The sequence below is a fragment of the Cataglyphis hispanica genome, chromosome 4 (genome assembly GCF_021464435.1).
Source record: "Cataglyphis hispanica isolate Lineage 1 chromosome 4, ULB_Chis1_1.0, whole genome shotgun sequence".
NCBI lineage: Eukaryota > Metazoa > Arthropoda > Insecta > Hymenoptera > Formicidae > Cataglyphis > Cataglyphis hispanica.
Genome location: NC_065957.1, coordinates 44,720 through 63,115, shown reverse-complemented (window position 1 = coordinate 63,115; position 18,396 = coordinate 44,720). Strand labels below are relative to the sequence as shown.

General features: G+C 33.7%; 2 protein-coding genes across 10 annotated transcripts; one reads left to right on the top strand and one right to left on the bottom strand.

Moving 5' to 3' along the window:
- Positions 1-1,529: 1,529 nt before the first annotated feature.
- On the top strand, positions 1,530-7,633 carry LOC126849115 (uncharacterized). 9 transcript variants are annotated; one of them, XM_050590684.1, is made up of 13 exons: positions 1,534-1,896; positions 2,503-2,601; positions 2,821-3,170; positions 3,245-3,357; positions 3,507-5,520; positions 5,595-5,725; positions 5,809-5,898; positions 5,993-6,097; positions 6,259-6,353; positions 6,444-6,548; positions 6,656-6,835; positions 6,950-7,053; positions 7,140-7,633. In XM_050590684.1, exons 1-13 carry the CDS (start codon positions 1,888-1,890, stop codon positions 7,237-7,239), a joined length of 3,495 nt encoding a protein of 1,164 aa, XP_050446641.1. In that variant the 5' UTR covers positions 1,534-1,887; the 3' UTR covers positions 7,240-7,633. The 9 variants fall into 9 exon arrangements, with proteins under 9 accessions (XP_050446643.1, XP_050446639.1, XP_050446635.1 ...); XM_050590683.1 differs by having other exon boundaries at positions 2,660-3,170; XM_050590685.1 differs by lacking the exon at positions 1,534-1,896 and adding an exon at positions 1,924-1,993.
- Positions 7,634-7,942: 309 nt separating this feature from the next.
- Positions 7,943-17,499, bottom strand: LOC126848866 (transcription elongation factor SPT6). The gene is made up of 11 exons (XM_050590137.1): positions 17,333-17,499; positions 17,118-17,199; positions 16,416-16,612; positions 16,223-16,339; positions 14,493-14,656; positions 14,111-14,363; positions 10,996-14,024; positions 10,248-10,764; positions 9,926-10,166; positions 9,192-9,636; positions 7,943-8,819 (listed from the first exon to the last, which is right to left on the bottom strand). Exons 1-11 carry the CDS (start codon positions 17,369-17,371, stop codon positions 8,612-8,614), a joined length of 5,292 nt encoding a protein of 1,763 aa, XP_050446094.1. The 5' UTR covers positions 17,372-17,499; the 3' UTR covers positions 7,943-8,611.
- Between the last annotated feature and the right edge of the window lie 897 nt (positions 17,500-18,396).

The window sequence follows — 18,396 nt, the reverse complement described above, 5'->3', positions numbered from 1 at the left end:
GAAAGCATTAGTTTGAATTGCGATATTTTTATTTTTTGGAGGATGAAACTATGTGTATGTGTGTGTAGGGCAGGCTTCGTTTGCCTACATTTCTGAATGTCAATGGCTCCGTTTTTCCACAAATTTTCTTTTTTTAATTATTACATGTGCGCAATTGAAAATGTTAGCAGATGAAGCTATCGACAAAACATTATAAGCAAATAAAGTCTGCAATCTGGAATGTAGGCAAACGGGACCTTACCGTGTGTGTGCGTGTGTGCTCGTGTAATACAAAAATTATAATAAAACTATAGTTATATAGTTGTTAAATGACTAATTTTATTTTAATGAATATTATAATATTTATAATATAATATATATTATAGTAATTATACACACATAGAGAGATACACATACACCAAGATACAACATAAATACATGAAAATGAATTCTCAGTTAATTTTTTAGATAAGTTTATCTATAAATTATTTCTCTTATGAAAGTTTATATTAAAGTAATTTAATGTATATATTAACAATCAGATGAACAATGAAGTTTCATTATCTTTGAATTTTGTTATATTCAAATTAATAACAAATAATAAATAAATGTAGATACTATCTTGGTGTTTCTGGCATATTTAAAAATAATTTATTTAATAAGACAGCTATAGATAAGCAATTTCAGTGTTTAATTTGTTTTACAGTGTGTATATAAAAATGTATATTGATTATTTAGAATATTCTATTATTTTTATCTGTATTTAGGTTTTCCGATATATTAATTACTCTTTTAATAACCTCGAGAGTAGCAATTTATTGTCAATTGATATTATAGGGACATTTTTATCTATATCATTGAAATATATGAACATTATTATACAAGTAACTAATAAATTTAAATTAAATTTAATTTTTATGCATTTTTATGATGTGTCTTGCTGTATATATAATTATGTTAAAATAAAATATTTTTCACTCAGGAATAATTTTTATAATTTTTTTATTGTACAAATTTTATCCTTTAGTGGATATATTTATAAATTGCATATATATATTATTAATTTAATAGTGCAATGTATACTAACTATTTACTAAATGTAAATGATGTGTAAAGATGTGAATATGATATATAAATGAGCAACAATTCTATAATATTGAACCAAATATATGAAATTTTTTAGATTCCAAAACTTAAACTTCACCTTTTTGTATAAAAAAAAATTATATATAATAAATAATTGTTACAAAAGTGTTAAGTTTAATTATGTAACTGCCTCAAGATAAATAAAATAAACATTTTATTGTACCAGAGAGAAGCATGAGAGAGGCCATCCCGGCGTTTTTCGTACGATAGCTCTCGGTCCCGTACAGCAGCGCCTCTACGTCCATTTTATGGCCGCTTGAAACTACAAGGCCATGACCATTTTCAGGTAGGATAAAACAGCCAGTTGGTTCACTTCTGTGCTACATCCACTTTTGATATTGTTGATAGTGGTAGTATACTGATCGCTAGACAAAGAGAGATGATTGCGCCACAATGAGAGATGATTCATCCCACAATCGCATCCGTATGCTCGATACATCGGTCATGTGCTTTCATGGACGCTACATACGCAATGAAAGAGAGACGAAGACGGCGCAATCATCTCTCTTTGTCTAGCGATCAGTGTACATCACTATCGACAATATCGAAAAGTGGATGTAGCACAGACATGAACCAAAATTGAAAAATGGACGTAGCACGGAAGTGAACCAACTGGCTGTTTTATCCTGCCTGAAAATGGTCATGGCCTTGTAGTTTCAAGCGGCCGTAAAATGGACGTAGAGGCGCTGTACGGGACTGAGAGCTATCGTACGAAAAACGCCGGGATGGTCGCTCTCAGACTTCTCATTGTTGTGGACAACAATGAAGAATGTACGTATACTTGTGTATGATATGTGTATATGTGTATGATATGTGGATGTAACGGAAAAATATATACGGAAAATATTTGTATATTTTTCTTTTCAAAGTATAGACTTTATTTCAATGTGTCAAATATATCTTTGTAATTGTACAAAATTTAAGAGGATCAGCTCTGTTAAAAATTAATAAATTAATTTATTTTGAGATTCTCACAAATTTGATACTGCGCACATACGCAAAGCACTTAGCTTTTTGAAATATAAAATTGATAATTAATTTGTCAGTTAAAGTAATTTGCTCTGTAGAATATAATTTAATCTTAAAATTGTAAATATTATATCGAAATATTTTTTTTATATGGACTATTACGAAAATTTATAGATTACACAAAAATTGATGAAAATAAAGATTGTAATTCTATAGTGCAAATTTTTTTTTTCTCTCAACTTTTTAATTTAATATCATAAAAGGGCTTTATGTATATATGCGCATTGTCAAATTCATGAGAATCTTGAAATGTATTAGATTTATTAACTTTTGACATAATTGATCCATTCAGTTCTCCATCAGGTCTTTTATCAAGTTTATAAATTACATCTTGAATTTTCATTGCAGACTACATTTGAGGATTTTCAAATAGATGAACGATTCAAGAAATTGGAGTACTCCTTGAAAATGGCTGTGCTGAAAAAAGCGCACAATGACAACGAAAAGGTATTGCCTGTTGCAAAAAACCAACCCAGCATCTCCAATACCAATTTAGATAGTTTAGATTCCAGTTGCATGATTCCATCGTTGCAAACTTCTATGGTTCAGAGCGAAGTTTTAGCCTCCAGTAATAATTTAAGAAACTTACTCTTGACAAAGAAGAATTATAAAACCAACCAAAAAATAATGGCCTCATCCAGTATTAAACAGTATAATATCAAACAGGATAATCATTCAAATGATCAACATATTATGCCACCTCCAATGAGGAATACAGTTTATTGTACTTCCAAAAAAACACTAGGCAAAGTTCCTACATTGTCAAATTATGAAACGGCAGCATCAAATTCTGTTGATAGATCTGCTCAGTCTTTCATATTGAAGAATACTTCATCTTTGAATAGTGCTGCTAGATGTGTACCTACTAATACAAGTATTAACAAAGAATATCTGCAGTCTCTTGCTGTACCAATGTTACTTACCAATCATCTTCAGAGAGTTGACAGAATATTTTCAAAATGGAAAGTTATGCTGAATAGTCATTATGAATTACTAATTAAAGGAACATTAGAATGGTAAAGATATAATATACACTTTAGTAATTTAAGCATCAAGATTTTTTTGCAATTTAACATGTCTTTTTTAACAGTGGAAGAGTTGCACATAGCAAACCAATTATCAGAAGATATTCTGCAACATGTGTTGAGTCTAAATATAAAAATATATATAGCCTTCAAGGAAATATTGTTGATACAACAAATGGTAATTATATAAAGTTTTTTTTTTAAATATATACATATACATATATATGTGATATACAATAAAGTTTATATATATATATATATATATATATATATATATATATATATATATATATGTTACATATCTTAATAATTATATTTTGTATATAGCATTACCGGATTATATTCGTGGAAAATTTTATAATGGTTTTCCTGATGATTGGGAAAATGTTTATCAGATATGGAGAACATATGTTAGACAAGGATGTCAAGTGACATTTCGTTGGCCTACTCCTATTACTGATAGTGACGATGATTTAAAGAGTGAATTAACAGACTTGACTTGTATGCGCACAACAAATAGTAAGATTATTCCTATGGAAATTAATGAATCGATTGAATATATTAAGCCCGAAAATCCAAACGGCAAATCTTCAAAAAATGAGGAAAAATATCATAATTGTCCCACTCATAGTTTTCAAAGACATGATGAAAACACTTCATTTGTAAAACCTTTTACCTCCAATTTTGAAAAAGATATAATTTCAATTACGCAAACAGGAAACATAATGTCAGTGCATAACGAAAATAACAAGCAAAATATTAAATTAGATGTAAATCCAATGATTGATTTTAGAGGAATAAATAAATTAAAAGATTTTATTCACGAGGATAAACTACACGTAATGATCAACAATTTGGCAGACAGAAATTGCTCTCCAAAGTATATCGATAAAATTATTGAAATGTTAGAATGCTTGGACTACATAGTATCTTACAGAGCGAAATCAGAATGTACTGATGACTCGGCGGTTTTCGTAAATTGTGGAACGTCGTCCAAGCCTGAAACGATTCCGCTGCAATCATCGTTCTCGTGCGATGATAATTGTATGAAAACTAATAAATTTAAGGACGATATAATAAAACAATGGAAAAATTACACACATCCCACTGACTTGAGATATGGAAGTATAAAAAATGACTCTAATTCTACTCAGTTATTAAACCCAGTGAATATTAAGCCGAAGCACTATAATAACAACGATTCGGATGAATCAGAGAGCGAGACTTATATGGGTGTACCTAAAATATCGAAGATTGAACGAGTCTTATATGCCAGAAAAGCATTCAGAAAATTATACAATCATAAAGTGAGGAAGAAACGGGAAAATCCACAATACAATACCAAAGAAATTGAGAACAAATCTGAGTATGCTCACGCTGCGATTCCATTCGCTGACGATAATAAGAGTTTACTTTCTGCCGAATCTGATATTAGTATTCCAAAAGATGAAGCAAAAATGATAAATACGAGAACATATAGTGAAATAATAAATATTGAAAGATCACGAGAAGATTCTTTTTGTAGTCATCCATGGAAGAATAATTTTGATGTGTATGGTGCAAACAAACCTGCAATGCAAACTGAACAACCGCCCGATGCTTTTAAAGCACAGAGAGTTAACTTAAATGTTCTTGCAAAGGAACAGAAAGTTTTGCACAAAATTCAAGAAAATGCACATTCGCAATTTGTTGCAGATATCAATTATGCTACCAATTTTGATGATGATATTAAGATTATAAGCACAAATACGCAGAAAAGAGATGGAAATATGATAGCATCACACTCTAATCTTAAACAAGACATTGTGATTAGTAGCGAAAATAATAATAACTTTCTCGAAAAGTCTCCTATCTTGCGAGAATCACATAGAGAATTTATTGAACAATCAAGAAGCGAAACCGCAATGAAGAGATCTAAACCTAACATAATTAGTTCTATACCAGTAAACTTGAAGTTAAAGATAAAAAAAGCAGATTTCAAACCAGAACAATTACAAGATTTGGATGTGAATATTGTAGAAATCGAGGAAAACAAACAATGCACCAATATTCAACCATTGGAACATGTTCAAAAGAAAAAATCCGTATCGAAAATGCCAACAGAAGCAACTTTCGCGAATAGTTCTTATTTGCCAATGGCAACCAATAATAAAATATACCCAACAATGAATAAGGATACAAATCCTACTAATTTGACGAATTCAACAATTGAGCAATCTAAAAGAAATAAGCTTGAAGATAAAAATAATCCCAAAGTGCTGTGCGCGTGGATGCCGAAAATAACGTATTATGCGAAATCGAAATTTGAATTAGGCTTGAGCTTTGAAGGAAACTTGCTCAAGTGAGTGTTTTTAAATTTAATTAATTTTGTTAATATTATATAACAATATGAAATTATATTTCTTTTATTTATAGTGAAGCTGGTTATGTTGTGCATAGAAAATTTACGACCGATATTGTGTTGAAGCGATTATCGGCTACTCTGATCGAAACAGTGAATCACGAATTTTACAAGCTTTCCGGATACTTGAAAGATAATAAGCACGGTAGAGTATACAAAATTTGGTAGTAATAATGCGCTTACCATAAATATTTATCAACTTTAGTAATTTTTATTTTGCATTACTAGTTATTCCTAAGGAACTTGCAAAACAATGTCATAACGGATGTCCTGCAAACATCAAAGATTTTTGTCTAACTTGGAAAAGGTTGCAAAACTGTATGTGATGCGATTTTCTTAACATATTTTTTATATTTTTTATGAATATATTAAGATTACATGTCTTCTCTATGAGAAAAATTTTGTTTCTTAGGTGAAAAAATGAGTAAGAAATCTCATGATGTATCCATGGACTCATTGAATACATCTGTTAGTTCGAGAGGTCGTAGAATCGTACCTCCTTTATCTTATTGGACAGGTTAGAGGGAAAGAGAGAAAGGAGGGAAAGAATAAATAAATAATAAAAATAAAATTTAGAAATAGAATAGATCGATTTTTTAAATAGAAAATATTTTCCAAATAGAAAATAGATAACTTTTTATTTAAAAGTATTTTATAATGTTATTTTTATTTATATAGGTGAACGCATAACTTTAAAAGATAACAATCTAGTTTATGACCCGGGCAATTCACAGGAATCATCATTATATTCAGTAATTAATTCTTCAAAATTGGTAAATTATGATATAATTATAAAAAAAATATCTCAATAATTTCTCATAACATTTGATAAAAATGTACATTTTTTTATATTATGTGAAATGAATACTGAAAAAATAAAAAAACAGAAAGTAAATTTCACGAACACATCAAAGGAGGAAAAACGGTTGTCCAAATGGAATGAGAGTCCTGGTACAAATAAAAATCAAGTAAGTTCGATTTTATATAATATTTCTCTCTCTTTTCACTAAATATAAATTATTAATTTTTAAAATGTATGGTAATTTGAAAAATGTATGGTTTATTTTTAACTTAGACGATCGTTATTAAAAAAACTCAATCTTCCGACAAGTCACCTATGACTAAAGCTGCGAACAGCAGAAAGAGATCGAATAAATCTCAGAAATTTCAGATTAATAAACGACATATAAAACAAGATTTGACGTTTTCATCGATTAATTCTAGTGAAGAAGAGCAAAACGTATCTCCGTTAAAGGTAATTTATAAACAAAAACGGAGTTTTCATCATATATTCTTCTTTTTTATCATATATTTTTTTTGAGAGGTCATATAAAGTCCTAAGGTCACATACGATTTTCTTTTTATACAGCGTATGCGCACTCGGCCAAGTACAAAAACAAAAGCGCCGCAATATTCGATGACATTGAGGAAACGACATGAGATAGAGGCATCCCCGAATACGACCAAACTGCAGTGATTTTCATATTTTTATTTAATGCATTTTTTATTTAGACGATGCAAAATTGCATCGCTCAATTTATATTACTATATTATTTTAGGTATTCACTAAGAAAGAAAACAAGACACAATATGACATGTACTTATTATAAGGATATTTTACCGGCAGAAGACTTTCTATCAGAAGTAACATCTATGTAATCTGAATAATTTTTTTCAATATTTTTATGCTACATAATCACATGTGTGGTATTCAACGCACAAAAATACGCGCGGAAATTCTATATTCCAAGAAATTTTTCTTCTACATATATCTTTCGCTACGTGTGTATTATTTTTTTATATGATATTTATATCTTGTAAATTGAAAACAGAAAAATTATAAAATATAATAAAATGGAATATAAAATCTTAAAATCCTTGCGATTTTTGTGCGTTTACAAAACTATATAAAACAGAAAGTCATTATTTATTAAAAAAAAATGTGATATTGAAGAAATATTCTTGCGCAAAACTTGCTGCGATTATTCTTGTAATTTAAAAGGAGGAAATAAAGGATTATATATATATATATATATATATATATATATATATATATATATATATATATATGTATAAAAACATGGACTTTTTTTTTATATTGCTTTCGTGTTTAATGTTACCATTTAACAAATGTATAAATTGTATGTACGAAATATCTTCTGTGCTCTAAGCACACAAACTTCTATATATAATATACTATATATATACATATATATATATATATATATATATATATATATATATATATATATATATATATATATATATTCTATATATTATGTAAAAGTCTGCGGCTTTAAGAGTCTAATCATATAAGGAATATAATTTATTGGTGCATATTCAAATAAAAATTACACAAAAATAAAAGTCATTTGTTTCTATTTTACACAAATAACCATATAATATGTAGATTTTTATACATTTTACATAAGGAAATGTGTATTCGTAACAAGCAGACAATATTAAATAGATAGGCTATTTAGCGGTTTCAAGCAAATATGTAATATTTTTTAAAATTGTCTTGATATATGATATATGAAGATTATTTGAATATACATAATGCACTCGTATTTAAGAGATGCAGCTCTATCGCTGCTGACATGATAAGTAATTCGATTAACCAATCAGTTTCTCATATATGTGTGTATCAACAGCATCAATAATACAATTTTTAGTATGCTTGATATTTTTTTAAGCATTTTCCAATATTATTTTATCAATATAAGATGCCTTTAGAAAATTATTGCGACATTAATTCATAATTGCATAATTTCGTATATTCAATATCTATTATATTGTGTAATTGATGAAAAATTTATTATGCTTATATCATATGCATATTGACATATTAAGTTTATGGGCGATTAATGTCCTGTCTAACGATAAAACAGATGCCAAAATCGTCGACGACATGCGTTTGCCATTTAATACACAATGTAAATATTTATTATATTTACATCATAGTTTAATGTATGTATGTGATATGACGTAACTAATAAATATAATCAACTATATGCACAAGATGACCCCGTTAGCTTTCATCATATAGAGGAGTACCGTCTCCGCTGAGAGACATACTTCGTGGACTAGAATTTGTGTGTGGGGTACCTCGCGGGGATTTATACGAAGGAGTTCGCGTAGATGAAGGTCTGCTTCTTCCAGAGGGTGTGGTTCTGCCAATCGATTCCTCATAGCTACGTGGCGTTTTCCTGGATTCTTCGTATCTAGGTGTTGATCCACTAAAAATACATTTAATCATTAACGATAGTTGAATAAGAAACTTATCAATCTAGCAAAATATACATCCAGGATTTCTACTCAAATCTTGTAAAAAAAATTCCTTGATCTTGATATTTTGAATTCAAAATTAGAAGTAAAAATAAAATTTTTAAGATTTGTGCAATTTTCTAAAATAAAATTTTTTAATGTATGCTTTTTCTAATGCTTTTCTAATATTTTTTTAGTATTCCTTAAGTAGAAAATCAATGGAATTTACAAGTTTGTACCGCACGTTTTATTTAATATTATACAGTAGATAGATTTTCAGAGTTTCCAGCATCTCTCACAAGTTTCGAGATTACAAGACAAAGAAAATGACATTATCTACTCACGAGACTCGAGGATTACTTTTTAGACGTGCCCATGCTTCGGCTGCCTTCTTCCAATCTGTTGGATCACCGGAGGGAGTGGACAAGGGTGGCGTAGGTCTGTGCGATTGAGTGGATCTGTGATGACCGGGTGTCATCGAAGGTGGTGGCGGATGCACGAAAGGTCCTTGATGATGGCTTGGCGTTTGTTGACCATATCTGGGAGTAGGCTGGCCATGATGCGGTGTATGATGAGGCGTTTGGTATGGGGTCATGAATGGGGTTTGACCGGACGGTGTGTATGGTGTATTCGGATACGTGTGCACTCCGCCGTAACCGGCGGCACTAGCCGTCCCCGGGGTGTGTGGCGGATAATGATGCGGTGTTTGATTCGCCACTTGTGACAGAGAATGTAGCATGTGATGTGGAAGATTCTGCGCGACTCGTTGAATTGCTTCTTGATTCATTCCTGTAACAATCAAAATAGCATATACAGAAAACATTTATAGATAACCAATCATGTCGAATAGAATTCTTGGTAAAATAGCTAATAATACAGAATAAGATGACAGATCTGTTTTGTTTCGTAGTATAGCTTGTTTAATTTATTTGTCTGTGTAATGTTAATATAATATATTCACTGCAGTATATGTGTGTATGTGCATGTAGAAAGAAAAATTGAATGTAAAATATGTTTCAAAATATATAATCTAATATTTTATTTTAAATAATTAGAATTTATGATACTATAAATTTACCGCTGACTGCTCCCGGTGTAGCAGTGTAAGGTGTTCTAGAAGTCATCGCGCCGCGTGGTGTACTGGGAGTGGATTGTCCAGGGACCGGATCTCTGAAATGTTCCTTGAACCAGCGCAACAAGTCGCTCACCCTACCAAACATCTGTCCGCGGAATTTGAAGCCCTCGGACGTCACTGTGACATATTCATGACGACAACGAGTGCGTGGTAAATACGAGAGCAAAAACTTTCCAGGATAGGTCTGCAAAAAGAGAAAAAAACATTTAAATTCGATTTTTTTTAATATTATGCAATGTTACAAATTCGTTATGCGTTTATTTACCCTAGCTGCCGATATTATGTAGGGAATCCCACCAGGGTTTTCCTTCTTCTGTTCCTTCAATACTTCCTCCGCTTTGTCTTTAATTCCCTCTACGGTTGGCTTATAATATTTAAAATCTAGCAGTTCGGAGGCATAAGCAGCCATAGGATTAACGTGTCGAGCAATAATCTCATCCAAATCCTCGAACTCCTCATTACCGATCCAAAGACTCTGTCCCAATGAAAAGGCATTCTCTTTGCCTTCCTCGCGAACGTCAATGTGTTGCAGGATATCGTCGGTGACCTTCCATGTGACTGTCAAATGATCAGCACCTTTGCTGCTCGGTCTTACTATCGCTTCGCCTTGTTTCATCGTCTGCATTAGTTTCACGGTCTCGGCGAAACTAATGTTATGGAAAGATGGATGGACAATTACGCGTTTCACGTAAATTTGCCGCTGTTTCGCTTTCTTTGCGTCTTCCTCTACCTTCATATCCTTCTGCTCAGCTTCAGTATCATAAAATGGATCCCTTTGCGGTCTGCAAATATAATTACAATTTCATATGATCACAATTTATTACGATTTGAGATGAGAAATGTACTAAAAAAATTACGTTATAAAAGTATTTTAGATTGACATATTGTTGACATTAGGTTGACATTTTACTATTTTTGTAGATTTTGTAGATTTCCTCTATTAATGTAATAACTTTTAAAGACAATAGAGAGAGATTTATGTAAAAACCATCAGATATACTATATTTGCTTACCTCCATTCATGGTTTTTGTCTGCTAGATCGCTACTCTTGCTAGTGCACTCGACGCTGAATCGATCAACTTCGATTTTAATAATACGACAATGGATAATCTGTCCCATACCGACTCTTTCGCAGGGATTTGCAACGTGTCGATCCGATAAGTTTTTGATATGGATATAGCCAGATATACCATTGTCCAGTCGCAATCTCACGCCGACGGCCTTGCCTGGACAGGCTCCGGCATCAAAGTGATTCCATACCTCCGACAATTCGGGAAAATCGTTTTTCAAGCAGAACGGACATTGCCATAGGCAAGTTTCTTCATTTCGCACTGGATTTGCCTGATCGAGTTGATCGCCCTGCGGTTTCCGGTGACTGATGCCGACCACTGTGGCCAGTACTAGTTTACCGACGTAGAAAGTTTCAGGTGTCTCTTTTGTCAGAATGTCGAATAACTTCTCTGCGTTTGGCGATTGATACGGTATGCGGAGATCCTTATAACGGCTATTCAATTCGGCTCTGATATCGTACAAAGTGACACATTTGTTGCCGAAACCCTGCCGCTCAAGCTCCTCCGCAAAAGCGTCGAGATCCAAGTCCTTCAGACGCTCTGGTGATTCAAGTATCTCTTCAAGAGCACCGGCGGGATTAGCGTCTTCATCATCATATTCTAGTGCGTCAACTGCCATTTTTCTAGCCCACTCGTAAGTTTCGGGATGCACGCGCGAGCCATCGAGCACTTCCACGTACGCCTCGGTACTGTCACCAAGGCTGTTGGTGTCAATTTTGATGAAGCCTGCGCAATTGATGAACACTTTCGGTCCCATGTGACATGCCGTAACTAATTGCGTTCTGTTCTCCAGTCGCTGATTCGTCTGCTTCAGCATTTTAATTAACGCTTGACCCTTTCGCGGGCCAAGACCGCAAACAAATTGAACGAGATTGCCGCAGTACGCTTGTTGAACTGCTTTGTTCACATCTACGCCGACCTCGTTCACGCGGTTGACGAACTCCAAATACAAATTTTCCAGTAACTCTTCTTTAGATAGCTGATCCTGCAAACTATGATACCTGAGGCAGAGAATTTCCTCATCCGCAGTGCATAATTGCGAAAATTCTACTAGCGGATCTTGCATTCTTCTTGCCAGCGAAATTGCCTGGCGCAACAGTTCCGGATAATCCCGAAATTCCGAAATACCCTTGTTACTATTGGAATAGATCTTCGCAAGCTCATTGTCACAGATTTCTACCTGAATACTGGGAAATTGCTCTTCCCCCGTCAGATTGGTGATGCAATCCTTGATGTCGTCAGCGATCATGTTCGCCTCCCGGGATTCACCGGCAATCACTATAACATGCGGCTTCTTCGTGGCTATAAAGTTCTTCAGCGCTAGCAGGTCGGCCTCCTTCATCATCTTTTCGTCCTCGCGATAACTATTCTTGCGTTTCATTAGATGCGCCAGACGCAGATAATCCGTGCACTCGCCGTCAGCTGCGACCAAACAGGTAAAAGCTGCCTGAGAATAATCGGGGACATAAGCCAAGCCCATGACGCGAAGACCTTTACTGGTGTCCCATTCTTCATCCTCTTCTTCAGGAAACTCGCAATTGTACGGTGCAACCTTGATCCAATTGTACATCTTGCGGCAACATGCACGCATCACACATTCCTTTGCTTCGGCGATCAAATTTGTGCGTAGTTCCTTTTTCAGATGCGGTATGACCATGCGGTTAAGTGCGAGTTCGACGCTACCAACGCGCAGTGCGTTCCAATCCTGCACGAGTTTGCTGAACTCATCTCGACAATAGAGTTGTTTCATCTCGTCTACGTAATTGCCGCTGGTGTTGCCTTCGATTGAGTCACTGAGGGTAATCGTGATGAGTTTGTCCTCCTCCGCAATCACTAAATTCAAAAACTGCACGCCCACAAGATCACGCACCGGTTTGTCTTTCAAGTATTTCATAGTGTAAATGGGATGATTCTCATCGATCTCCTTAATGCCCTTTTTTGTCGGTTTCACGGAGATCTTAGCGCGTTCCATGTACATCTCGCGCACGCATTTGCGCACGAGTGGCTCACGTGCAAGCTGGATCGCCACCATCAACTGAGCAGCCTTTAATATTTCTTCTGCGGTCTTGAATCGCGAACTACAATACTCATTAGCGATCGTTGTCGGTTCGGTTGGCTCTTGATCCACCTCGTGACGCTGATAATTGTCCCGCAAATTCTCGGCATAGTGCTCAGGTGTCAGACCAAATTTCTTCGCCAGACCGTCCAGGCCGGCCTTCCGACAGATGGAATACGGACCACTTCTCACTGCTTGCTTCAGTGTGTCATCAATCTCTTCTTCCTCCTGCGCCTCGTCTTCCTCCGGCGGATCTTCCCCGTTCTCCTCCGCCTCGGCAATCTGTTGTTTGCGTCGCTGGATCCTTTCTTCGCGTCGCGCCTCTTTCTCCTTCTGCCGCACAGCTTCCTGCATCGCCGGAATCTCGTGAGAATAATATAACATAAAATGATGATAGACATCGTTAAGCTCCTCACTTGTCTGTACATTTTTCAGCCGCTCAATGTCATCATCCTTGATCAATCGCATATTATCCGGCAGCGGCGCGTCCGGATTTTTCATAATTTCATCCAGTTGATAGTTACGCATTTTTTCAAACAGTTTAAGCAAATTCTCCTTCCGCTGACGCAGTTGACACCATTTTGCATCAAACTTGTATACTTTCCACAAATCATTGATGTTTAGCTCGGGTAACACATACTCCTTCCTATAGAAGGATATAAAAGGGACTTCGAAATGTTGATTGCGCATGAAGTCTAAGGCTTTCTTGATCTTGCCGATTGTCTGTGGTCCTTTTCGTGCCCGTTCCTTAGCCTCGGCGTTCAAATGAGCATCTTGAATCGAGATTGTGGGTTTGCAAAATGCTTGCTTATAAATCCACTCTGCCTCGAGATCGAGTTCGTCAGAGCCTTCTGGAACCGATGTGACCGGTACAGATCGCAGTTGCATTCTTTCTGGTATATCTGTATTACGTATCTGTAATATAAAGTCAGATCTCATAGGTAATCATTTTAATAATCAAAAAATAATCTTATTATTAAGTCGATTTATGATCATCATACCTCGTTATCCATATCGGTAAAGTGACCGCGTTTCAATTCGCTGGGCTCATAAATCTCAAAGATACTTTTTCTCGTCGTCTTTTTCTTCAGCTGCTTTTTAGGTCGTCGAGGCCGTTCGGCGTCAACATCTTCATCTAAATATTCATCCTCCTCTTCTTCCTCTTCCTCCTCCTCATAATCCTCCTCGCCATACTTACCGAATTCGTCATAGTCGAAATCAACGCCGAAAATATCTTGTGCTTCCTGCAACGCTCTAAACAAAAAAAAATATTCCTTTTTTTTTAGATCTAAGTACACTTAGATTACCAAGACGATAAATTTACGTTATGTCAGTAAATAATTATATTAATATTTATAAAGAGATGTTTTTAATACAACGTACGCGTCAGAAAATATTGGCTTCTTCTTCTTCCTTTTCTCTGCAATAGGTCTGCCATCATCATCAACAATAAAATCATCTGCATCAGTGTATTCCCCTTCATCACTGCCTTCTTCAAATGTTTCTGCTTCCGGTCTGTGACTACGTTCGCTTCGTCTTTCATCCTCCTAAGAATAACATAAAAAGATATTACACTCTTGCACACATAAATAAATGCAAACATTGTGCAAACATTACATACCGTGATAATGTCCCTTTCCTTACACAAGTATGCATATGTTTAATAAATGCAAACGTGATATGTAAATATTTATGTGAACACACGTGTTTATAATTATAAAGACATTTACATTCATAAGTTTTGTGAAAAACTAAATGACTATTTGAATGAAATATTTCAAAGGATTCAAACATATAAGAAAAGCCATAAGTAAGCAGATTGCATAATCAATATAGCATATTAATTTATATATATTTTAACTCTTTGTTTAATTCGATATCACATTTTGTTGCTAGATCTTATGTTAAGTCTAATTTAATATAGAAATATATGACTACTTATAAGCATTCAAACAATCTCTAAAATATTCCTGGTAGTATTATTATTACTGCATTTATTTCTGTGGCAACTCCTTTCCTTTTTTTATGCATATTATGTAATTTGAGAGATTATTGAAATGTGGAAAAATATATAAGCTGTAGTGTAAGTGAAAATAGCTGAGTCAAAGGAAAGACTAAAATATACCATTTTTGTTTATTATACTAGAGTCACTTATAGGATCATGTTGTGAATGTGTTAAAGCATTGGATTAACCCTTTCGCTACTACGGGTGACTATAGTCACCCGCCACGAAACGACACGCATACCCGACGGGTGACTTTAGTCACCCGCTCGAAAATGGAACCAAATGTTAACACATCTTGCGCGGGTACTTTGCCACCGAACTCTCATCGGGTAGCGGGCGATTTTTACAATTCGTACGCAAAATGACTTCACAAAATAGTTGTAGTTTTTGAAACTTTAGGTTTTTCGCAATAGACATTGTGGCAGCTTTATGCACCCGTTACTATGCTCCCGATCTATGTATTTCGTCTACATTTCGTTTTTGAGAAAAAGTCTTGGCCCCGAATGCTAAAGACTGCGCGCGCTTAATGTTCCCACTTTCGGCACGGCGCTCCGTTCTAGACGAGGCACTCCGCGGCAAGGCCCGCCGTAGCGAAAGGGTTAATAAAGATTTAAAATTAAGACAAGGACAAAACTTGAATTTTTTAAGAAATGCCTATTGTATGAAGTTATTTCAATCTAAATAGAAAACATATTTATATTTTATGAAGATTGTTTTGATGATTTTGTAACATGTGCATTTATTTATACTTACAAATAATTTAAAATTTTAAAAAATAATTCAAATTTAAATAATTTTGATTTTTTAAATCGTTTTCTGTAATATCCTCGTAATAATACGATTCACTAAAGAGGATTCCGAATATGAAACATGAATATCAATATATATTATGATTTGATATTTTATTTAATACACACACATATGCAATTTCAGCAATTTAACTTCATTAATTGGCCTTTCTTTAATTCAAATATTAATTCAAATTTGGAAATAGCTAAATAGCTAAATTGCATGTGGACCTGCTCAAATAAAATCTCAAAAATGGTCCAAAGCATAAAAGGTTAAGCATTATAAAATATATATCTTTGTTGCATATGTAATACTTACATCTCCAGAACCTTCAAATAATTCATTGGCAATGGCATCTCTTTCATCATCCGCTTCCTTTTCTTGCTCTTCCTCTGATTCTTCATCTTGAATCCTTCGAAGACGTTTAAAACGTTTCTATAACAAGACATAAGGTTCTTAATATAAGATTTTCTCTTTTCTTTTTAAGGATAATCTAATCTATAAAACATACCCTCTCAAGTCTAACACCTAAATTTTCTTCGATTAAATCATAATCTTCATCTTCTAAGCGATCATCAAAATCCTCATCATCACTTTGTTTACGCTTTTTATGATGATTTGAGCCATCACTGTCGTCACCCTCACTTTCTTCTATAGGATTGTCATCTATCAAATCTTTCAATTCTTCACGTAATTGATCCTCATCATCTACAAGATATATAAATATTATCAATACTACATATCAATTTATAGCTGTGCATTATAATATATAAATATAAATTTTGACAGATACATGTATGTATGTGTTGTAAGCAACTAATGAAATAAGTAAACATATCAATAAGAAATATAGTTAAAGTGCATTAAAGCAAAAAAAAAAAAAAAAAAAAAAAAAAAAAAAAAATTACTTTTCAGGAAGAAAATATAAGTGAGAGAGAGAAGAAAAAAAATAATTATGAGAAAGACATCATATTCTTGAGAGAAATAAGAAGCTGCAGACATATGGAACAAATACAAACCATATATGCTTTGATTTTCAAAGTAAGATAACTATCTTTGTAACAAATCAATGTCTTCTAATAATAAAATGTATCTAAAAACTACGTAACAAAATAATTTTACAATATATAGAAAATCACAATGCAATTATTACATTAGATTATTGAGTACATGAAGGTGTTTACGAAATGCGAAATGTATGAGTTTTTCCTACCTTCTTCTTCATCATCGCTCTCCTCCATCGCTTTTAGCTTTTTCAGCTTCTTCTTCTCATTTTGATCTAGTTCCTCCTCTCCCTGTTAACAAGTGTTCATATGCATTCAACATCTTATATCATTGCGAGTTATTCGTATACTTTATCATTACATTAATACAAAAATTCCGATGTGATAAAACCGAAAGTGATAAAAAGTTCACTCAAATATTCACCTCGCTCACATCCGCCTCGGAATCTAGATACTGTGCCATGCCAGCGTAAAGATATGACAAATATACCAAATATATGAAAGTATATTGAACAAAACTCTGGCTATATTTTAAATGGCTTTAAATATATTTTCTCAATATTAGCTCCTTTCGTGGAAGAATGTGGAAGAGTATCTGAAACTAAGAGATAGAACACAGATAGGAATCGATCTCTTTTTTACTAAAGCCATAAATTAACGTAAAATACGTAGATGAAGTCATTAAGCTCTGTGGGTGCGTTCAGAAGACGCAACCATTAGGTAGTAATTGAACGTGATTGGTTCTGACTTTTAGAACCAACAAATCAACGTCGACTCTTGACGATGCTCAACGGTTGTACATATTTTCTGAACGCACCCCATGACACATGAATAAGGCTAGAGCGGGGAACACACACTTTTGCATAAGCGCATAGCCATAAGTATAAGGAAATTGATTGGTTCATTTCGTTAGGCATATATTTGTGAACCAATCAATTTCTTTAAGCGGGGAGCACATACTTTTGCATAAGCGCATAACAATAAGCATAAGGAAATTGATTGGTTCATTTTCTTATGCATACATTTGTGGACCAATCTATTTCTTTATGTTTATGGTTATGCGCTTATGCAAAAGTGTGTGCTCCCCGCTTTATGCTTATGACTATGCGCTTATGCAAAAGTGTGTGTTCCCCGCTTAAAACTAAATTCCAAAATGGTGTACTATTTTCTTCCCGAGGAAAATTTTACTCAATGACCGACCTGGAACTAATCAGAAATGCTCAAAAAAAGTTTCGGAATGAAACTTTTATATCTTTTGATATATATGCTAAATAAAAGGAAATATATATATATATATATATATATATATATATATAGGAAGTCCGCGAATTATCGGACACCCTGTATATATATATATATATATATATATATATATATATATATAGAGTGTCCGATAATTCGCGGACTTCCTTTAAGGAAGGTAGAGGTGTTATTCTGAATAGAAAGTCCTGTACCATTTTGTGATTTTCTCAATATTTAAAAATATTA